The sequence below is a fragment of the Felis catus genome, chromosome A3 (genome assembly GCF_018350175.1).
Source record: "Felis catus isolate Fca126 chromosome A3, F.catus_Fca126_mat1.0, whole genome shotgun sequence".
In the NCBI taxonomy this organism is placed as follows: domain Eukaryota; kingdom Metazoa; phylum Chordata; class Mammalia; order Carnivora; family Felidae; genus Felis; species Felis catus.
In genome coordinates, this window is record NC_058370.1 from 60,738,797 (window position 1) to 60,762,553 (window position 23,757).

General features: G+C 37.3%; 1 protein-coding gene and 1 long non-coding RNA gene across 3 annotated transcripts; both read right to left on the reverse strand.

The window, feature by feature from the left end:
- Positions 1-1,667: 1,667 nt before the first annotated feature.
- On the reverse strand, positions 1,668-9,492 carry LOC111559805. Its single transcript, XR_002741104.2, has 2 exons — positions 9,347-9,492; positions 1,668-2,020 (listed from the first exon to the last, which is right to left on the reverse strand). It is a non-coding gene; the product is annotated as an uncharacterized LOC111559805 (long non-coding RNA).
- A 1,371-nt stretch (positions 9,493-10,863) lies between these two features.
- MRPL30 (mitochondrial ribosomal protein L30) lies at positions 10,864-23,751 on the reverse strand. 2 transcript variants are annotated; one of them, XM_019827056.3, is made up of 7 exons: positions 23,615-23,751; positions 19,343-19,420; positions 17,608-17,688; positions 13,565-13,711; positions 13,261-13,334; positions 13,023-13,182; positions 10,864-11,425 (listed from the first exon to the last, which is right to left on the reverse strand). In XM_019827056.3, exons 1-6 carry the CDS (start codon positions 23,735-23,737, stop codon positions 13,050-13,052), a joined length of 636 nt encoding a protein of 211 aa, XP_019682615.2. In that variant the 5' UTR covers positions 23,738-23,751; the 3' UTR covers positions 10,864-11,425; positions 13,023-13,049. The 2 variants fall into 2 exon arrangements, with proteins under 2 accessions (XP_019682615.2, XP_006930110.3); XM_006930048.5 differs by lacking the exon at positions 10,864-11,425 and having other exon boundaries at positions 12,964-13,182; positions 23,615-23,750.
- Positions 23,752-23,757: the final 6 nt, after the last annotated feature.

A 23,757-nucleotide genomic window follows, 5' to 3' on the forward strand; every position in this document is an offset into this window, starting at 1 on the left:
CTGCTGCAGTCTATATTCCACATTCTAATTATCTGGAGAATGAGGATGCCCACTTACCAAGCTAGAACTTCAAAGAACCTTAAAATTCACTTTTCTCCTTCAAAACTTTGGCCAAAGGAGGGACCTGTCTAAGGTTCTCCCCACAGGCTGGTGTCACTGATAGCCTAGTCCTTAGCATGGGGGCAGAGGTGAAATATTTTTTTTTAATATATGAAATTTACTGTCAAATTGGTTTCCATACAACACCCAGTGCTCATCCCAAAAGGTGCCCTCCTCAATACCCATCACCCACCCTCCCCTCCCTCCCACCCCCCATCAACCCTCAGTTTGTTCTCAGTTTTTAACAGCCTCTTATGCTTTGGCTCTCTCCCCAGAGGTGAAATATTAAAAAGGTCAATGACCAAGTTAATTTCTGAAGAAAACATATTACTACCATATTACTAACAAAAACAATGACAGCTACTGTGTTCTAGGCAGTAAATCAGTAGCTTTATGTTTATTTCCTCATTCTAGTCTTACGATATTTATCATCTTCAATGTAAGGATGAGAAAACTGAAACCCAGAGATTAAATTACTTTCTGAAGTTCCATAGCCAGTAACAGGGCTAGGATGTGCCCTTAATTTTGATGATGTTCTGTGTGTGCAGTAATGACATTCTGTCTATATCTTGGATTTGCCACTTCCAATGTCTCCTCCCACAATTTCTGGTTGACCTCATAAGGTATATAGCTGATTAAAATGTCTGCAAAAGGGCATCAATCAAATGTTGATTTGAAATTATCTCTCTGAAGCCTTCCCTCCCCCTAAGATGCCTCCTATACTTTGTGTATTAAACAAATAAACAAACAAACAAACAAAAAACCCTACTCAGTTTCAGACATATAAAATGTGGCTAATTTTGAAATGCAAAATACAACACCTTAAAGGGGTGATGTATGGAATAGCTGAATTACTATACTGTACATTTGAAACTAATATAACACTGTAATGTAACAATTTTAACAAACTGGAATTAAAATAAAAACTTAAAAAATAGCTCCTATACTCTCCAAAACCTTGCTCCCCTACTTCATTCTGTTACCTTGAAAATTCTCAGCCTAATTTAAAACATTCTTAAAAGAAAATTTTAAATATCACCCATGAAGCCAGGTTACCTGGAAAGGTAGATGTGATATTTGGAAACCTCCAAAAGTTGTTTGGAGTCAGGTGTTGCAAAAAGCAAACACACAAACTAAGAATCATGTGATTAACCCTGGCAAGGTTGTTTTCATTCAAATGTAGAGGTTTAATGAGCCAGGTTTTTTTTTATATGAAATTTATTGTCAAATTGGTTTCCATACAACACCCAGTGCTCATCCCAACAGGTGCCCTCCTCAATGCCCATCACCCACCCTCCTCTCCCTCCCACCCCCCATCAATTACTCTCAGTTTTTATAACTCTCTTATGGTTTGAATGAGCCAGGTTTACCTCATATGGACACCACACTGGTCCAAGGGAAGAATTTCCAACCTGGCAGACCAAGAGGAGTCCTTTTGAGGGTGATGCCTTTGAAAAAAACCTCAGAGACTTTAAAAAACTTTAGAGACACAGATGATCTCTTTAAAGTAGCTTACCTAAAGATATATATCAACAGTTTCTTGATTATACATACAATTATACATTTGCTCATTTTTCACATACACTTTATTCTGACATTATGAAATATACACAAAAACATAAATTTGAGGGATTAGATGAAAAAACAAATAGAAATAAAATTTCCAATACTTATTTTCCTCACCCCAGTGGACTGTGCTCTCTCCCTCAGGAAGGCATGTTCCATTTTAGAGACAGCACCTTCTCTCTCCTCCTGTCCTTAGAGATTATTGCTTCCAAAATGATTGCAGCAATGATCTTCAAAGGATATTAGCCTACAAAGGCAATATCCAAGAGGTTGCAAAATGGTTTCCTGTGGGCCCATCACTCATTGTGGCCATCATTTCATGGGAGGGTCTTGCTGGGAGAATTCTCAGAAACAGCTGGGGAGATACAGGAAATAGTTTTGGGCTGAGGCAGGTATGACAGCAAAGCAATGAAGGTTGGTTCAGCTGGCTGTTGGGATTTTGGCTATAGAACTTTAGAGGAGATTAAGGTACTATTTTTATTTTATTAGCATGTAAATGATCCAAACTCATACTTTGCTATAAGGCAAAATGTGCCCTTCTGGGTCCCCTCTCTATCAGGGCTTCTGCCCTGAACCTCTACACTTCTTCTACCCAATTCTGGCTTCCTCCCTGGAGCTCCACCTGTCTGTGCTCCACTGAGGCTGTTGCTCCCTGATGACCCCACTTTTCCACTTCCTTCCTCCATCACAGTGAAATGATGACTTGAGGAGATCAGATAGCAGCTCAGAGGTAACTTTTCTGAACAGTTGCCCCTTCACTTGTATTCTTGAAGATGCAAGGAAATTAAAGGACTCCATTTCTTTCTCTTTTTAAACATTTTTTTTTCAACGTTTATTTATTTTTCGGACAGAGAGAGACAGAGCATGAACGGGGGAGGGGCAGAGAGAGAGGGAGACACAGAATCGGAAACAGGCTCCAGGCTCCGAGCCATCAGCCCAGAGCCTGACGCGGGGCTCGAACTCCCGGACCGCGAGATCGTGACCTGGCTGAAGTCGGACGCTTAACCGACTGCGCCACCCAGGCGCCCCTCTTTCTCTTTTTTTAAAAAAAAATTATTTACCTTTTCCCCCAGTCTGAGATATAATTGACATACAGTACTGTGTAAGTTTAATGTGCACAACATAATTATTTGACTTATATATACTGTGATGATCACAGTCAACATCCATCATGTTTTATAGAAAGAAAAACAATGTTATTTTTTTTAATTTGTGATGAGAACTCTTAGGATCTATCTTATTGATTTTTATTTTTTATTTAAATTCAAGTTGGATACCATACCGTGTAGTCTTGGCCTCAGTAGTAGAACCCAGTGATTCATCTCTTACATATGACACCCAGTGCTCATCCTGAAAAGCGCCCTCCTTAATGCCCATTACCCATTTAACCCATCCCTCCCTCACCCTCCGACTCCAGCAACCCTCAGTTTGTTCTCTGTATTTAAGTGTCTCTTATGGTTTGCCTCTGTTTTTATCTCATTTTCCTTCCCTTCCCCTATGTTCATCTGTTGAGTTTCTCAAATTCCACGAGTAAAATTATATATGTCTTTCTTTGACTGACTTATTTCACTTAGTATAATACACTCTAGCTCCATCCACGTTGTTGCAAATGGCAAGATTCCATTCTTTTTGATTGCTGAGTAATATTCCATTGTGTGTGTGTGTGTATGTATGTATACCACATCTTCTTTATCCATGCATCAGTCGATGGACATTTGCATTCTTTCCATAATTTGGCTATTGTTGATAGCACTGCCATAAACATTGGGGTACACATGCCTCTTCAAATCAGCATTTTTGTATCCTTTCTAGTAGTACAATTGCTGGGTCATAGGGTAGTTCTATTTTTAACTTTTTGCAGAACCTCCATACTGTTGTCCAGAGTGGCCATATTCCCACCAACAGTGCAAAAGTGTTCCTCTTTCTCTGCATCCTTGCCAACATCTGTTGTTTACTGAGTTGTTAATTTTAGCAATTCTGACAGGTGTGAGGTGGTAACCACAATGAGATTTGTATTTCCCTGATGATAAGTGATGTTGAGCATCTTGTTATGTGTCTGTTAGTCATCTGGATGTCTTTGGGAAAGTATCTATTCATGTCTTCTGCCTATTTCTTCACTGGATTATTTGTTTTTGGGGTGTTGAGTTTGGTAAGATTTTTATAGATTTTGGATACTAAACCTATATCTGATATATCATTTGCAAATATCTTCTCCGATTCTGTCGTTAGCCTTTTAGTTTTGTTTCCTTTGCTGTGCAGAAGCTTATCTTGATGAGGTCCCAATAGTTCATTTCTGTTTTTGTTTTCCTTGCCTCTGGAGACATGTCAAGCAAGAAGTTGCTGTGGCCTAGGTCAAAGAGGTTGCTGCCTGTTTTCTTCTCTAGGATTTTGATGACTTGTTGTCTCACGTTTAGGTCTTTCATCATTTTATTTTTGTGTGGTGCAGTTTCATTCTTCTGCATGTCACTGTCCAGTTCTCCTAGTACCAATTGCTAGAGACTGTCTTTTTTTCACTGGATACTCTCTCCTGTTTTGTCAAAGATTATTTAGCCATATGCTTGTGGGTCCATTTCTGGGTTCTCTATTTTCTTCCGTTGATCTATGTATCTATTTTTGTGCCTATACCATACTGTCTTGATGATTACAGCTTTGCAATACAGTTTTAAGTCCGGAATTGTGATGCTTTCAGCTTTTTCTTTTTCAACATTACTTTGTCTATTCAGGGTCTTTTGTGGTTCCATACAAATTTTAGGATTGCTTGTTCTAGCTCTGTAAGAATGCTGGTGTTATTTTGATAGGTATTACATTGAATATGTAGATTGCTTTGGGGAGTATTGACATTTTATTTATTTTTTTATTATGAAATTTATTGTCAAATTGGTTTCCATACAACACCCAGTGCTCATCCCAACAGGTGGGGGAGTATTGACATTTTAACAATATTTGTTCTTCCAATCCATGAGCATGGGAATGTTTTTCCATTTCTTTGTGCCTTCAATTTCTTTCATAAGCTTTCTATAGTTTTCAGTGAACAGATCTTTTACTCTTTGGCTAGGTTTATTCCTAGGTATTTTATGGGTTTTAGTGCAATCATAAATGGTATTGATTCCTTGATATCTCCTGCTGCTTCATTATTGGTGTATTAGAAATGCAACCGATTTCTGTACATTGATTTTATATCCTGTGACTTCGCTGAATTCATGTATCAGCTTTAGCAATTTTTTGGTGGAGTCTTTCAGGTTTTCCATGTAGAGTATCATGGCATCTGCGAAGAGTGAAAGTTTGACTTCTTCCTTGCCAATTTGGATGCCTTTTATTTCTTTTTGTTGTCTGATTGCCGAGGCTAGGACTTCCAGTACTGACTTTAAAATATATCTTACAGCAGTGTTAAGGATAGCCGTCTTGTATATTACGACCCTAGTACTTATAACTGGAATTTTGTCCCTTGAACCACCTTCATCCAATTCCCCATCCCACCACCTCCTACCCTTGGTAACCACAAATCTGATGTTTTCTTCTATGAATTTTTTTTTTAAGATAAAAAGATTCCACATACAAGTGAGATCATATAGTATTTGTTTTTCTCTGACTACTCTCAGTGTAATGCCATCAAGGCCCATCCATGTTGTTGCAAATGGCAGATTTCTTTTTAATGGCTGAATAATACTTGTTATACACATATACCCAATTCCTTTATCCATTCATTTGTTGATGTATACTTTGGTTGTTTCCATGTATTGACTATGTTAGTAATGCTGCTATAAACATTAGGATGTAGAATCTCTCTTCAACAATGTTTTCATTTCCTTCAATTACATTCCCTGAAGTGGAATTACTGGATCATATGGTAGTTCAATTTTTAGTGTTTTGAGGAAACTGCATACTGTTTTCCATAGTGACTGTACAAATTTACATTCCCACCAACAATGTTCTGGACATCCTTGCCAGCATGTTATCTCTTATATTTCTGACGATAGCTTTTTTTTTAAATGTTTTATTTTTGAGAGAGGGAGAGAGACAGAGGGGAGAGAGAGAGAGAGAGAGAGAGAGAGAGAGAGAGAGAGAGAGAGAGAGAGAGAGTGTCAGGGAGGGGAAGAGAGGGAGACACAGAATCAAAGCAGGCTCCAGGCTCTGAGTGGTCAGCGCAGAGCCTGATGTGGGGCTTGAACTCACAAACTGCAAGATCATGACCTGAGCTAAAGTTGGCACTTAACCACTGAGCCACCCCAGGCGCCCCCTGATGGTATATACTCTAATATGAGATAACTCATTGTGGTTTTGATTTGCATTCCCTAATGATTAGTGATGTTGAGCACCTTTTCATGTACCTGCCATTCATAGATCCCCTTTGGAAAAATGTGTATTCAGGCCCTTGGCCCAGTTTTAAAACTGGACTATTTATTTTGCTATTGGGTTGTAGGACTCTTTATATATTTTGGATACTAACCCCTTCTCAGGTATATGGTTTGCAAATATTTTTTCCCATTCCACAGGTTGTATTTTCATTTTGTTGATGGTTTCCTTTGCTGTGCAGAGGCTTTTTAATGTAGTCCCACTTGTTCATCGATTTTGTTGCATTTTAGGTATCATATCCAAGAAGTCATTGCCAAGACCTATGTCAAGGAGCTTTTTCCTGTTTTCTTCTAGTTTTATGGTTTCTAGTCTTACATTTAAGTCTTTAATCCCTTTTGAGTTAATTCTTTGCGACTGGTATTAAGATAAAGATTTAGCTTCATTCTTTTACATGTGAATATCCAAGTTTCCCAGCACTATTTAACTGTCTTTTCCCCATTGAGTGTTCTTGGCTCCCTTGTCTAATACAGTTGGCTGTATATGCATGGGCTTATTTCTATGCTCTCGATTCTGTTCTATTGGTTTATACATTTATTTTATGCCAGTACTATTCTGCTTGATTACTATTGCTTTGTAATATAGCTTGAAATGAGTAAGTATGATGCCTCCCACTTTTCTTTCCCTCAGGATTGCTTTGGTTATTCTGGGTCTTTGGTGGTTCCATGTACATTTTAGGATTATTTTCTTTATATCTGTAAAAAAAAAAAAATGCCATTGGAATTTTGATATAGATTGCATTGAATCTACAGATGCCTTTGAATAGTGTGGACATTTTAACATTAATTCTTCCAGTCCATAAACACAGAATATCTTTCCATTTATGTCTTATTTGATTTTTTTTCATTAATGTTTTGTGGTTTTCAGAGCAGAGATATTTTACCTCTCTGGTTAAATGTATTCCTAAGTATTTTATTGTTTTTGACTATTGTAAATGAGATTGTAACAATTTCTTTTTCAGATAATTTAATAGAAACGCTGAGTTTTTTGTATGTTGACTTTGAATCCTGCAACTTTACTGTATTTGTTAATTAGATTTAAGTTTTGGTGGGGGGGGGTCTTTAGAATTTTTCTATGTGTAAAATTATGTCATCTGAAAATAAAGACAATTTTGCTTTTTCTTTAAATGACTGCATTTCTAATAGAGGAATGTCAGACTCCCGAACAGTGATGGGAGGGAGTTTTTGGTTGAGGGGCCTTTCCAAGTCCTATTCTATATTTCATCCTATGCAAAGGTAGTTTCTTGCATTGTACTAAGTTGAAACATGGGATTCAGGCAGATTTTACCAAATTAGTATTGTAAATAAGAAAATGCCTTAATAAAAGTACCAGTCCCTGTCAGTGTCTCCAAGACCCTCTCTAAGAACTCCAGTATCTCTGAACCAGAGAACAAGGCAATAAATGAGATGTGGATCTTAGTGACAAAGTGTCATGGGGGACAAGTTTGAACAAAAGTAGTAACTCGTCAAACCTGAGATGAGAAAGAAAAACAAAGGATTTCTTTAACCTCAGGGAAAAGAGTAGGACGAGCATGACTACAGACAGACTAAACAGACAGAGAATTTAATAAATACATGGAAAAATAATTTAACATCCCAACAGGAATGTATTTAGGGTCCATGCTGTCAGAGGGCTGGTCCTTTTGTCTAAATTTCTTAGATTAACGCATGACACCACAGACTCATAGGAGAGAGGTAATAGGGTTTTGAGTGTTGCAGTATTGGACAGTGATGTATAAAGAGACAGAAACAACACTTCACACGTCAGGGGACTCGCCAAAAAATACCAAGTTAGTTGTCAATGGAAGAGTCTGTACTATTTAAGTGTAGTAGAGACCCTAGAACCAAATCAACTGCAGCTTTCACACTTTTGTTGCAGCTACAGTTCTTAACAAGGTGGATGTATATATCTTGGCTACTGATATAACAAGATTAAATATAGCAATGGGCCTCTGATGATTTCCATTTAATTGAATCAGTTCCCTAATGCTTGTTCAGATTTGTAATGAAAGGAAAGGGGGTGGAGACAGGGGAGCATTTGTGAATCTAGAATAATGGAAACAATCTTTTGGAAGGTAGTTATCGTATCTTTGTGTCCAATCATATTTCTTTTAACTTGAAAAAATGTATATTCATTAAAAGATACTTAATAGACTTTACTTATATGTAATTAACCTAGAGAGATCAACTCTTTCTAAGTTGTCAGATTTCTGTCAATACTAAGTTTGGTAGACAAAAATGCTCATAATCATTTTGAACTCAAGTTTGGAGAATTTTTAGACAATCATCCCTACTGCTTTTACTTTTATGTGGTGAACAGCAAATCTTTGTTATCTGATGGCCACTTTAGAAAACCCATAGGCAGGGGCACCTGGGTGGCTCAGTTGGTTGAGTGCCCAACTTCAGCTCAGGTCACGATCTCGCAGTTCGTGAGTTTGAGCCCCACGTCAGGCTCTGTACTGACAGCTCAGAGCCTGGAGCGTGCTTCAGATTCTGTGTCCCCCCTCTCTCTGCCCACCCCTACTTGTGCTCTGTCTCTCTCTTTCAAAAATGAATAAACAAAAAAAAATTAAAAAAAGAAAGAAAATCCATAGACAGTTTAAGAATAAAATACATCTTAATAATTATACTGTTTCAAATTTGGGTATGACTTTGGGAAAGGCAAAATCAAGAATAGTTTTGAGAGAGGACAAGATATGTGCTAAGTATCTAAAATAGGAAAAAGGGGTGCCTGGGTGGCTCAGTTTAGCAACAGACTCTTGGTTTCGGCTCTGGTCATGATCTCGCAGTTTTGTGAGTTCGAGCCCCACATTGGGCTCTGAGCTGGCAGTGCAAAACCTGCTTGGGATTCTCTCTCCCTCCCTCTCCCTACCCCTCCCCTACTTGTGCTATCTCTGCCTCTCTCAAAATAAATAAATTTATTTAAAAAATAAAAAAAAATAAAATAGGAAATAATGATTCTCTAGACAAAAATACCTTGGTTTACTCAAACTTGATTTTTACCTTTATTTTACATTATTCCTGCACAGATTGCAATAATTTGTTAATATACCTTTGTATGTATTTAGGCGTGGACATTTATATTTAATAAACCTAAGTTTATATCTATTGCTTTACAATAGAATTTGTCAGGGGCACCTGGCTGGCTCAGTCAGTTAAGTGTCCAACTCTTGGTATCAGCTCAGGTAATGATTTCATGGTCATGGGATCGAGCCCTGAGCCTGCTTGGGATTCTTTCTCTGCTTCTCCTTTCTTTCTCTCAAAATAAATAAACTTAAAAAAAAAAAAAAAGTATAATTTAGAATTATATTAAATAAAAGATGTAGGAGTACCTGGTTGACTCAGGCAGTTGAACATGCAACTCTTGATTTCAGGCCATGATTTCATGATTTCACAGTTCATGATTTTCACGGTTCATTGAGCCCCAGTGTTGGGCTCTGTGCTGACAGCACAGAGCCTGCTTGAGATTCTATCCCTCTCCTGCTCTCTCTTGTGTGAGCGCACGCTCTCTCTCTCAAATACTTAAAAGAAAAAAAAAGTATACATATTAAATTTACCATCTTAATAAGGAGTAAATCATATTCATTATGCTACATACATATTTGTATTTCTCTGTAATTATTGTACCTGATTTATATTGTTTATAATATATAAAGTGTTAACAATTAGTATAACATATAACATTCTTAACACTTTATATTATCTTTAACTTAAGTGACCAACAAATTTTTTCTCCATACAATGAAGAAAATTAGAGAACAGAATATGAAGAATTATTCATCTATTAAAAAAATTTTTTTTAATGTTTATTTATTTGAGAGAGAGAGAGACAGACAGCATGAGGGAGGGAGGGGCAGAGAGTGGGAGACACAGAATCTGAAGCTAGCTCCAGGGTCTGAGCTATCAGCACAGAACCTCTTGTGGGGCTCAAACTCATGAACCATGAGATCATGACCTGAGCCGAAGTCTGACACTTAACCCACTGAGCCACCCAGGAGCCCCAAGAGAGAAAAGTTTAGATGCAGAAAAGTTTTGATGTATATACATATATAAAGAGTGACAGATGGTTTAGACAGTAACTTGGACCCTTGAAAATTTTATCAAGCTGTGTGCCAAAAAACCAGTACTTGTTACTCCTGGAAGTTTGGGAAGGAGAGGATACCACCTATATTAAGCAAAATTATCTTTCAGAAAAACAGGAAAAATAATCTCTTCATGGGATTTCTTCGTTTTTTTTGTTGTAAGGTACCTCCTAAATGCACCATCTTATTATTTGTGTCAAAAGCTCCTCAAAATGGCCAGTGCAATTCCACTTGGTGGAACTGCTCTTGGTGAAACTGTGCTAGTTAGGATGCTAAGTATTAGTATTGCGATGACAAAAGATGCCCCTGGAAGAGGTGCAATTTTAGATTCAGAAGATGTCAAGAGAACTGGAATGGTCCTTAAAAGTAGTGCTAGCACTCAGGTAACTTCTCGGAGACCCAAAGACAAAACTAAGCAAGAAGTCCTTAAAAGGTTTTGAAATGATATGAAGCAAAGGAATGACAATATGGGGATTTCCATGGGTCTACTTGGGGATGGACTTACCATGTTTGCAGGTAATCTTTAAGGAGGCCCCCAGGATCCTTGCCTCTTGGCAGTCATACATTTGTGTAATTCCCCTCTTCCTTGAGTTTGGCTGGACTTATGACTTGCTTCTAACCAATGGAATGCAACAAAGGTGATGGAATGTACATGCCTGCATTTGCATGATTACCTAAGAGTATAGCACATGATGAGGTTTTTGGAGGGGTTAGTGGGGTTCACAGGGTCCGGAGTCCATGGCCAAGAAAGAATTCTTGAAGACATCTTTGGTGCAAAAAGGTGATTTTATTTAAGCACCCTGCCCTGGACGATGAGGAAAGACTGATTATATACTATGGGGTTGGGGGAGGTAAAGTCCAGGGGAAGTTTCCAGGGAGATTTTCATATGCTAAAGACTCACAGGACACTGGAGGCCTAGCTACTGTCAAGCTAAGGCTGTTTTTCCTTCTAGCAAAACATTAAGACAGTAGGGTGTTCCTAAAAAAACATTTTACTCTGCCAGCCTCAAGTATTTGTCAATGGGCTGCATGTTACAAGGGAATGGAGTTCTATCTGCCATTTCCTTCCGCCTTTGTTTCCCACTGTGGAGGGCTAGTGGAGACCTAGGTCCTGAAGGACTATGATCTCTATCAGTTAACCTTTTGTTTTCCACTTTCCTTTGTTCTTGGGCAGCCAGGAGTGCCTGAGGAGTATCACACAATCCCACCTGGTTGGGTTGTGGGGGGGTGTTTGTGGTCTGTCAGCTTGCCTTGTGCTCCCTCATTAGCACACATCTTGCTAGTTTCTCTCTTCCACACTGCCTTTGAAGAAACAACTTGCCATGAATCCTACAATCACAAGCAAATGAAATGAGAGAGCTTGGAAGCAGATCCTTTCCCAGTCAAGGCTGAGGAGAACTCAGCCTTGTGAGACCGTAAGTGACTAAGCCCAGCTAAGCCCAGACTTCTGACCCACACAAACAGTGGGATGATTAAGTGTGTGTTGCTTTAAGCAACTGGGTTTGTGGTAATTAGTTACACAGCAATAGAAAACTAATGCACTAGCTTATACCCATGTGCGCCTTATACTTTTCTCCTTATAGACAATTTTATTTACAAATATTCAACTTAACATTTAGGTCCTTTTTTCTAGTCATGGACTGTTGAGGTTAAAATTACTTACCTAAACTTTATTAGAATTTTTGGGTAAAAATTAACCAATGTTCTTTTCCTCATTGTAAACATTAATATTAGTATAGTGAAAGAGATGGCAATAAATTAGCAGGGACCAGCTTTTATTAACACAGCTATCCTCAAACCACCTCCAGCAAGGACACATTTTGTTGTAGCATACAGGTTTCTCTCCAACTAGAATGAGCTCTCTGAAGTTAGTGTCCTCTGGCTTTAAGGTCTCCTCCAGGCCTTACATATACTAGATATTTCATAATTGTTGAATTGAAACTGTAATTGCATTCAAGCTTAGTAATTAATGGTATCTGGCTCATTTCAGGTAGCAATTCTGAATGCTCTAAAACATCAAGACCTATGACAGGATGAATACTACATAATATGAATACTGCCATAATTATGAGTAGTATGCCAATGTTATTGTTGCCCAAACTAAACCTCACAAAAGACAGGGAAATAGGCAACTAGAATTCAGAGATTCTTCACCATCATCTTTGATTAGCTGCCACAAAACTTCCCACTATTGAACCTGTCCTACAATTCTTACTTCTCTCAACCCCTCCAGGTATCTGAAATAGGAAAAAAAAAAAAAAAAAAAAAAAAAAAAAAGGAAATAAAACAATTCTCCCTAAAAGATTTCTCCCTTCTTTCTCATCTTTTAAATATTACCTCAACCGTTGGCAGAGGTTTCTTAGGAACTCAAAGAACATCAATAAAATTTGGGCCAATTTAGATTTATAATTAGAAAAAGATACTATTTTTGGTATTAAATTTAAGAATAAAATGCAGCCAACTCTACATATATACTTATAGACACTAAAGCACAAAGCAGTCAATCTAGCTACACCCAATGTTTAATGACTGTGGCCGAATCTCTGTTCTCTAGCAAGAGACTAAACTCCTGGTGGACAGGGACCATGTTCTGGTCTGCTATGCATTTCCCCAACACGTGACACACTGCTCACTCAAAGGGACACTCGAGGAATTTGTTGCGTTCAATTAAAAGAGAAAACAATATTTTAAACAAGTCAATGGTGACTGCTAAGGTGACATCTGAACCCAGATGTTTAAACAATACCACTCCGGCCCATTCTGCAGTGAAACTATCAGACAGAAAAGAGTTAAATCAAATACCAGCACTGAAACTTCCAAGCCTATACAAGGAAGAAATCACACCATGTTTAGCCAGTGAAAATGACTAGAATTTAAAATATATTTTAATGAGAACACTTTCTATCTTTAAATAAAAATGATTTACATTTTTAAATATGAAACTGCTCTGGCATTAGGACTTAACTGCTTCCTGATCTACAGGGTTTAGATGCCACCGCACCACTAATTCCCCAGTACTCTTGAGGCACGTGTTAGACATGTCCTCTTCCGCGGGAAGTCCTTGTGGCAACTTCAGGGGCTGGATTCTGTGACATAAGAAAATGCTTTTAGAATTACACTAGGTAATACATTTTTTTAAATAGCTGAAGTAACAAACAACAAACCTTATCAAATGTTTAACCACTTTCAGTTTTGCATTCACTGAAGGTATATTCTTGTGAACTTGAGGAGTATGTGCCTATAAACAAAGGAAACAGGATTATGGATCCATTTCAAAGCAGATGGTCCCATGTTACAGTGAAATGTTCAGGTGAAACTCATTTTGTCTGAATCAAATTTTCAAATAAATTACACTAAATAATACATTTAAATGAGTGAAGTAATAAAAATGTACCTTAAAGTTTAAAAATTATAAAATTTAAAGCAAATTTAAACAACTAACTTAAGAGGACTTAAACAGCTGCTTACTTTTTCTAATCCAAGCATCTTTATTATATCTTTTTCCCAATATGGACGTCTTTTTGTACTCTTTATTCTGGTAACAATATGTAGTTTATGAGGGTGCTGTGGATCCCCACCATATTTTTCATGATCTGCAGGTGAAGGCTGAAATACCTAGGAAAGAATTATAAATGGTAAGTTTTCAATTACACAGTTTCTATGTATTTCCTTTTCCTTTCTTAACCACCCCCCAAAATCTACATAATGATCTCATCCCCAATCTTTCTGAAATCCTCATCTTCACATGATTATTCAGACAAAGTCTAAGGATTGCATACTCTGAAAAAAAAAAAATCACACAGGCAAAGACTGTTTTGTTTTGTTTTGTTTAAGAGCAAAGCGGGAGTAACCAAAGGACATTAAAGAGTTCAAATGCCAGGAGACTGTATTAGCACCAGATAAGCAGGGCACAGTAGCATCCCTCCACCCCATTCAGGCAGGGCATCAAAGATAAGCTTACAATGACAACACATGAGTATGTGTTAGTACAAATGACTGCCTACAAAGGGTCAGAAACAGCTCAAGAGAGCTGACATTAATACTGATTCTCTAAAAAATCAAAAGGTTCTAGTAAGCTATCACACAAAAAACTTCCCTGAGTATATAAAATGTACTAAATAAAGACATACATGGTAATACTATTTGTAATAATGAAAAATTTAAAGGCCATATCCATGTTCCTCGTAGAATAACTAAATGGAATTACAAGGCATACATTTGAATTAAAACTAGTACAAAATAATAAAACCAGTAATATATGATACAACTGAATAAATTATGATGTATCCCACGGGATACAATGCTGCCATAAAAACCAATAAGGTTAACTATCTTAGCAGCTACTAACATTGAAGGATGGCCATAATACATTCTTGAGAAAAAAATAATTCCACACCACTATGTGTAGTAGGATCTCATATTTGTTTCATCTGTACCAAGTACATGAGTGTGTACACAGGATACACTACATAATGACTAATTCTAAGAATCATGTGATATACATATGGGCATATACATACACTTATATATGTATAAAGGTCTCAAAGACATTAGATCGAGTCATATCACCTCTGGGAAATCAGACCAAGGAAGGACATGGACACACGGACACACACACATGGTGGCACTTTGATCAAAAAGGGTATTATTTAATTATAAAATAATATTGTAGAAACTTATCTGCTGAGAGGCTCACATTATATTGCTAAATGAAGACAGCAGCTAAAGAAGCATTTTACATGAGATGATTCACATCTTTAAAAACATATAACAGAAAAGGATATGGAAGCTGTCTCCAGGTGGTGGGATTAAGGGTGTCTCTTTGCTCTTTTTGCTCATTTGTATTTTCTAGGGGTTTTGAAGAGATGCAGGGTGAGAAGAATGGTGGTAAACAGAGGATGGGGCAGGCATGCCGAAGAAAAACAAAGATTTAAAGAAACAGTGTAAAGAGCACAAAATATCTGGGAAAACCAAGGGTAAATGTGTGGCTCAAGTAGAAAAAAACATGAAAACAATGTAGAGGATGAAGTTAAATTGCTCAACTGTGCTGAGCCTTCAGAAACTTCCAGAAGGGATACAGAGCTCTTGAAGACTTGAAGCAATATGACTACAATTTTAAGGGACTCAGAAAGAATATACTTGTAAGAGGACAAAATGAAGTGGGAATGGGAGACTGGTACCAGGAAACTTGCAGCCCTGGTTTAAGAGCCTGAACTACAGTAGCTGCAACAGAAAAGGGACTCATCTGGGGACTCTGGACAGTAAAATAGATGCATTTGTGGTGAATGGAGGAAATGGAGGGGTTGAGATGGACACATCTCCACCCTGATTTGGGAAATCAGGTAAAGGATGGTAGCATTAACTGATATAACTAATACAGGACCAGCATCCTATTTCATTTGGTTGTTTGGAGGGAAAGTAAGACGAGTTTGATTCTAAATATGTTTAACCTGAAATACCTCTGCATTATCCACAAGGCAGGGTCTAGGAACATGTGAGAATATAGGAATAAGTTCAGAAGATAGGCATGGGCTGGAGATACACACCTCAGAATCATTTCCATGAAGTTTGAATTTTCATATTTGCTAGAGCTGACAATCAAAATCAATGCCTTACACATTTTAAAGGAATGCTAACGTCTGTATCTATCCTTTTATTCTAGAACTTTACAGACTAAGAAACATGAAAAGATACAAGACAATACAGTTGTGGAAAGGATAGCAGCAGCAAAGCCATGACTTGAAAAATAAAGAGGTTTCTGATATAAGAACATCAAGCATATTAAAGGTGTCAAATAGTCAATGGTAACACTATTTTATCTTAAAAAAAAAAAAATCAAAGGAGAATGGTAGTTGTCAGGGGCTGGGGAAAAGAGATTGGGAAGTTATTATTTAATGGGTACAGAGTTCCAGTTTTGTAAGATGAAGAGTTCTGGAGATGGATGGTGTGAGGACTGCACAACAATATGAATGTATTTAATAACACTGTAACGTACACTTAAAAATGGTTGAGACAGTACACTGTATATATATTTTGCTGCAATACAAAAAACTGGGGGAAAAAAACACAAAAAAAACCCCAGACTTTAAAAACTAAATGTAGTCTTTTCCATATATTCCATCAACTGCATAACTGCATTCTTAGGTACTTACCTCAAATGAGTTGAAAACTTATGTCCCCACAAGAACTTGCACACAAATGTTTACAGCAGCTTTATTCACTACTGTCAAGAACTGGAAACAATTAAGATGTCCTTCAGGAGATGAATGGCTAAACAAACTACAGTACATCCATAAAACCAAATATTATTTGTAATAAAAAGAAATGAACTGCATAGCCACACAACTCAGGTTATAAAAATGCAACTTTCATTATTTCCAGAAACTTGTTTGATTTCTGAGTCCCCAGCCACTTTAATGGAAAATAACTTGATCTTTCAAATTCGTGTTTTTCCTTAATTCTATCCAGATATGTTTTAGCTAACTCACAATTTATCATTCTTTTGACTAAGTATAGTTAACAAAAAGCTAGCAATCCTGGTGGCAAGACGTCAAGAAACCTTAACTGCATATTGCTAAGTGAACGAAGCCAGTCTGAAAGATTACATGTGCATGATTCCAACGATAAGAAATTCTGGAAAAGGCAAAACTATAAAAACAGGAAAAATATCAGTGGTTTCCAGGGGTTGGGAGATGAAAGGGAGGGATGAACAGGTGAGAACAGAGGATTTTTAGGGCAATGAAACTATCTGTATGATTCCCTAATGACCCAGGACATTGTGCATTTGTCAAAAGCCACAGAATGTGTAACACTGATAGTAAACCCCGATGCAATCTAAGGACTTTAGTTAATAATAATCTGTCAATTCTGGTCCATCAATTCTAACAAATATATACCAATACAAAATGTTAATTATAGGGTAACTATATATGTTGGGGGAGGGAGTATATGGGAACTCTCTGTACTTTCTGTTCAATTTTTCTATAAGCCAAAAACTGCTGTAAGAAATAAAGTCTATTCATTTAAACAAAATAAAACAGAAGTTAATAGGGGGCTTAGCCAGTGTTTTCCAAAAGTATGATATGTACACATAAGTATAGCAAAGAAAACGCAAAGATCCCAAGTTGCAATACTCAATATATAAAGTGAACACAAAGAAGCACAGAAACAGAGTCTGAGCCGGAGGAAGACCCACTGTTTTCCTGAGGATAATGGTGATATGAAAACACAAAATATTAAGGCAAAAATCATAAGCGGGAATAAACAGGTACTAAGATGATAAAACCCCACTACTTCAAAGGCCAGTGGCATATTAAAAAAAAAAAAAAAAAAAGAATCATTACCTAGATAAATTCTACCATGTGTTATTTAAACTCTATACTACCATGGACATCCACAAATAATTCAATGTAAAAGTTTTCAATATTACACAAATAGGTACCATTTGAAAACATAACATGCTTAAAAAAATAGTAACGCTAACCCCCACCCCACCAAACCCTTGTTCTTACTTTATCTGGAATTCTTGACTTGGTAAATTTGTGACGAATCCAATCTGTACAAATGAGAGACTCCACACCTTTTGTTACAGTCTAAACATGACAGAAAACATTTTTTAAAAAACTCTGGCTAGTGCAGAAATCTATACTCACCAATTTTTAGGTGACAAAAGTCTGTTTTTATTTAACCTATAATTATCAAACCTTTATTTCAGCTCCTTAGCTAAGTGAATACATCTCACCTTACCACTAACATTATAAAGCAAAAAGCACATATAGACTTCTCTTTTTTTTTCAAGTTTTTATTTAAATTCCAGTTAACATTCAGTGTAATATCAGTTTCAGGTGTAGAATTTAGTGATTCCCACTTCCACAACACCCAGTGCTCATCACGACAGGTGCCCTCCTTAGTACCCATCACCCATCTAGCCCATCCTCCCGCTCCTATCTCCTCCAGTAACCCTCAGTTTGTTCCCTATAGTTAAGAGTCTGTTTTCTGGTTTGCCTCTCTTTTTTTCTTTTTTCTCCTATGTTCATCTGTTTTGTTTCTTAAATTCCATATATGAGTCAAATATAGACTTCTTGACCAGGGTGGGCAATATTTTTCTATAAAGGACAAGACAGGAAATATTTCCAGCTTTAGGGCTGTATGGTTTCCATTGTCAAGTCTCAACTCTGCCACTGTAAGGTAAAAGCAGCCACAAACAATATGTAAACAAATAGGCATGGCTATGTTCTAATAAAACTTGATTTACAAAAATAGGTGGACTGAATTTGACTTGCAGGCCATAGTTTGCCAACGCCTGCTCTAGACAATGTGCAATAATTTACCTTCACCAATACAATGTCAAAGAAAAGGAGGTGCCAATTTTCTTTCTAGTCCCTACAATGCCAACACTCCTAGTTCCTATTTCTTATTCCCTTTCCACAATCTTCCAGTCCTGTTGCTCTCAGTCTGCTAAAGAAAAAGGATTCACTGCCAATCCTTCCCATCAGGAAACTCCCCTCTGGATGGGCAATAATCATTCCTTTCATGCCCTCTCTGTCCTGCAGAGATCCACAAACAACTAGACAGTAAGTAGGAGTGAATGAGGGAGAGAAAGGAAAAACATGGGCTTCTAATCCTGGCTCTGTGCTCACCATTTGTGAGAAATGAGACACTTATCCTCTCAGAGAGTCAATTTCCTCAGCTATTTAAGAAGGAAATAATACTGATCACACAGGATTAATCTAAGGTGAAGGCAATGTACTGGCCAGCACCAATGTATGGCCAGCAGCAGGTCTGTATCTAGACTCTGGCCCTCATGAATGGGTTAGGCTGTACTGCTACAATTTCTGTAAGAAAGAATAGAAGGAATTACATGAAAATACAAACATTAGTGATCTCTGGGAGAGGGCTTTTCTTCTTTCTGCTCTTCCATATTTTTCTATGATTAGAAATATACTCTTTTCATAATTGAAGGGAAAAACCTAAAACTTTAAAAAGATTAAGGGGAATCAACAGTGGCCATTTTTTACCAGCATGTTCTCCAGGAAAAGATCTTTTGTGTTTTTAAATTTTTAGTGATAAAACAGCAGATCATAAATCATAAATAAAACTGCTCTTCAATATTAAAAAATACTATATAAAAAAAGGAACTTGTACAGTTTAACTTGCCTGTTTGTTTTGTTAATTACAAAAGAGAGAGAAATCACTCTTAAGGAATAAAAAAAGAGAGAAAGATGATACTTGAAAAGAAATACTTACTTGGAGTCCACCTGGGGGCTTCTGAACTATTGAGCGCAAAATCCCTGCCATGAGTGTGGTGACTGTTCTCTTCAAAGGCTATGACAAGCATAAAATAGATCCATGGGTCAAATATGTATTGAAAATGGACAGGTGCCTACTTACATATTATTAAAAACCTAAAGAAGTTAATTATGAACTTGACTGAAGTTTAACAGTAAAATCCTAGTTATTTTAATGCAATAAGAGTAAGAAGTTATAATAAATGTTTTATTCAGAATTCAGCAAAACCATATGTAGCAATTATACATTAATCACATTCCATTTTTGCCAGATGAGTTAGAAACTAGGTTGATTCAACAAAAATGGGCAAAGAAATCACTACTACTTAATTTCTTCACCAAAGAGCACAGATAAAGAATGCTTTGTTATAAAATCACAAAATGAAAGGACTAGAAGGGACTGAAGAAATCCAGACTCCTAGAATGAGAATTGACAACCTTCTTTAAAAAAAAAAAAAAAGAAAAGAAAAAAATGTTTATTTATGTATTTTGAGAGTGAGCAAGTAAGCTGGGGAGAGAGAGAGAGAGAGAGAATCACAAAAGCTCAACACGGAGCCCAGTGCGTGGCTGGATCCCAAAACCCTGGGATCATGACCTGAGCAATCAAGAGGTGGATGCTTCACTAACTGGGCCACCCAGGTGCCTCTAGAATTGACCACCTTAGCCTATGTATGTGGAAAATGAAAATTCATTCATATTGAAGGGCATCCACCTTCAATCCAATCCAATCCAATCCAATCAAAGGGCATCCAGCTTATCCAAGAAGCATATAGTTTGGAACCCAATTCTCGTAATTCCTACTCCAGTGCATTTTCACTAAATCATAATACCTTTCTGTTAAAAAGTAAACTATAACTTTCTTTCTTGAATACTTGTATTTTTAAACTATTCTTAATGAATATGCATTGCTTCTATGATGTAAAAAAGTCATGTTTATTTAGACAGGCAATAATTACAACCAATTATACTGATGTATACAAAAGCAGAAAGATAAGGTTTATGAACTACATGTACATTTTTCATAGGTTACTTAATTTGTGTTTCAATTCTTTTTCAAAAGGACAGAATATAATACCTACTTTCCAAATGAATCATTCTAAAAACATCTAAAACAGTTTTTAGTACATAGGAAGCCCTCAACAAATGGTAGCTTTTACTATTATGAAATTATTACAAAGTTGTAATAAGAATACCCTAACACACTAAAATTGGGTTAATGCTGTACTTCGGTGAATCCACCAGATTCTGGCTCACTCAAGCTCGTCAAGTCTTTCCTGTGATGTGGACAAAACAATGAAGTTGTGGGAATCAACGCAAGATGTCCCATTAAAAGAGCCAAGACTTTTGAAAAATTCTCAGCAACTAAACCAGTCTCTCAAAATTAATTATGCATCAGTTTTAGAAGAGTCAACTACTAAATCCTTAATGCCATGAAAGCCAGAATTTTATCTTGTTCATTTTCTACTCTCAGCATCTAGCACAGTATCTGATGAACAGTAGGCACCCAGTGTTTGTTTATGAATGTTTGAATCAATTAATGGGTTAGAACTATGATCTGCTCAACTCAGAATTCAGAAGTATATCAAAATTTCATAACTCTCATTCAGACTTCAAAGATTACTATACAGCATAAGAATTTCTAGTTCAAATCAGTATCTAGTGCAAATCATCAGCCATTGCTTGGCTGGTTGTTTATATATATTTTGTATCGACGCTTCCTTAGAAGAGATGCTTATTTAATCCTCTGGCTCTGCAATCAAATAGGTAACGATAAATTATTTTCTCTACCATACTTCTTCCTCCTAAGTTAAACATTATATATTAACCCAATTCATTTGGCTTCACATTTTTTTACTTTTCTCTTATCATTTAGATTTCAGCAAAAGCCTCCTAAGGGGCCTTCCACTTTCCAGTCCAACTTCCATAAGCTCTCTTCTCCATAGCAGCAACCATTTCATTAAAATCCCAAATCAAATCATGTCAACTCCTCTTCCCCAAACATTCCAATCAATGAGCCAGGTTTCTCACTGTTGAAGTGAAAGGTAACATATAAGAGGAGAAAGCTAGAATAGTCCATGTGATTCAATGACACAAGTTGAGAGTTTGAGCTCATGTTTAGCTTAATATAGATACTGATGGATATAGAAATAATCACAGGTATGAATGTATATATACATGGGTTAGCTCTGTTAGCTGAATGGCATCCCAGTAGCAACGAACACACTCAGCGCCTGATCTTAGCATTCTCTAATAAAAGGAACCAGGGCTCCTTTGAGAAATGGCTAATCATAGGGCTACTGCAGTGAATATATTAAGATGAACCTGGAGCACTTTGTAGCACTAGAAACGAACTACTTAAAAACTCAAAATGATGGGAGTATGTCTTCAAATACCTGACTGCCTTAAAACTGTCAAAATCACCAAAAACAAGGAAAGTGAGAAACTGCCATAGTCAAGAGGAGCCTAAGGAGACATGACTACTAACTAAATGGGGTAAAAGGACATCTGGTAAACACTAAGAAAATTTGAATGAAATATGGACTTTAGTTAGCAGTGTAATAATGCTGGTTCATCAATTCTAACAAATGTACCATACTAATATAAGATGTTAATAAAAGGGGAAATAGGATGTGGGGTATATAGGAACTTCACTATTTTCACAACTTTTCTGTAAACCTAAAGTTATCCTAAAATAAAAAGCTTATTTATTAAAAAACCAAAACCTCCAATGTCTCAGAGCAATAGCCAGTCCTTAACCCCTACCTCTAGGACTTCATCTCCAACTGCTCCCTTGCTCACTGGATACACACATTGACACCCTTACAGGTCCTAGAAGTTGCCAGGCAGACAAGCTCCTCTGGACTGACTGTTTTTTCTCCTGGAATGCTCCTGATATTTATATAGTTAGTTACCTTATTGCTTCAATTTTTGGCTCAAATCTCTTCTTAGTGGGGTCTATCCTGATTCCATTGTTTAACATTTTGACCCCCCACAATTGTCAGCACTCCTCACTCCACTGGATTTTCTTTCCATAGCACTTCTCTTCTAACATAGTTTGTTAGGTTTGTTGCTTACTGTCTGTCTCCACCCAGTAACAGGTTAACTCCGCAAGGACAATAAATTAAAAAAAATTTTTTTTTCTTGGTGTGCCCTATCCACAGATGTATCCCAAGCATCTACCAAGAGCAGCACCTGTTATGTAGTAGGTACGTTATCAATTTCTGCTGAATTAAGTTTAATTTACAGACTTCAGAAGGTGTGACAGTGAAAAGTTGTAAGTTTTAATAAAAAATAAAGGTTAATGCTAATAATTATTCACACAACTCTTGGACCTTGAAGCAACTATACTGTCTTCTACTGTACAGTAGCTTTTCTCTTGCAAAAATAGGAAAACACATGCATCATGAGAAGTATGATCCCTTTTCCATTAAGAAAATGTCTATGACTGTATACGTATACACAGAAAAACTCTGGAAAGCTATCAGTAAAATATAAACATACCCATGGGGGGAAGGCTACCAAGGTGATTTTCTACTTTTTGCCCCCAGTTAATATCCGAACAGTTTTAGACACCTACTTACTGACAAAAGGAAGGAAAACACTGAAAACGCACAACACAGAATTTTCCTTTCAATTAACCGATATCTCTGAACGCAAAAAATGTCTCTTTTAATTCCTAACGCCTAAAAAGTAACAGGCAGTCTTCATCCGCGCCTGTTGGCGAAAATATGCAAAACAGGCAGCTATGGGTAGGCGGCGATCAAAAACATGATTGCAAAATTACAGCTTTTAGTAAAATGGTAAATATTTTAACTGCAAACTCCCGAAGGTGTTGCCTTCTAAGATGCAATTAGCAAGCTTTTATCCTCATTAACAAAAAATTCAAGTTACGCGGATCCCCAGTGGGAAACCGAAATTAGTTATAAACAAGCACAAAAACTGCCAAAACAACCCTGAATTCCCTGCCCCACTAAACTATCTTGCCTAGGCGGGTCCAGAGCCGGGCTTAGCAAGCCGCGCGGCTCCGGAACTGGGAAACCGGATCCGCTCGACCACTGGCTTTTCGCGATCCCAAGGGACAGTGAACGGGCGCAAATTCATTTAGGTTATTACGACCCGCAAACTCAGAATCCAATAGGAAAATCAATCCACATCTCCACGGCGTTCCCAGGTACCCACTCCTGGCAAAAATGCAATATTCCTAAATATTCTTCAGCCTGACCTTACTCACCGAGGGGAAGCAGAGCAGACGGGTGCCCACGAAGCGCAACACACAAACCTGGCCGTCATATAGCGTACTCATAGTCAACCCCGGCACTTTAGTTCCGGCCACGTCCCGCCCCTTCAAGGCCATAAAAAGAGAGCGCAGGCGCA

Excerpts from the sequence above, each read along its gene's own strand:
- MRPL30 (XM_019827056.3), bottom strand. The coding sequence starts at position 23,737 with ATGGCCTTGAAGGGGCGGGACGTGGCCGGAACTAAAGTGCCGGGGTTG. Across the intron at positions 13,712-17,607 it reads AGTCAAGAATTCCAGATAAA|GTATTTCAGCCTTCACCTGC; the intron begins GTAAGAACAAGG and ends ATTCTTTCCTAG. Across the intron at positions 13,183-13,260 it reads GTGGTTAAACATTTGATAAG|AATCCAGCCCCTGAAGTTGC; the intron begins GTTTGTTGTTTG and ends CTTATGTCACAG.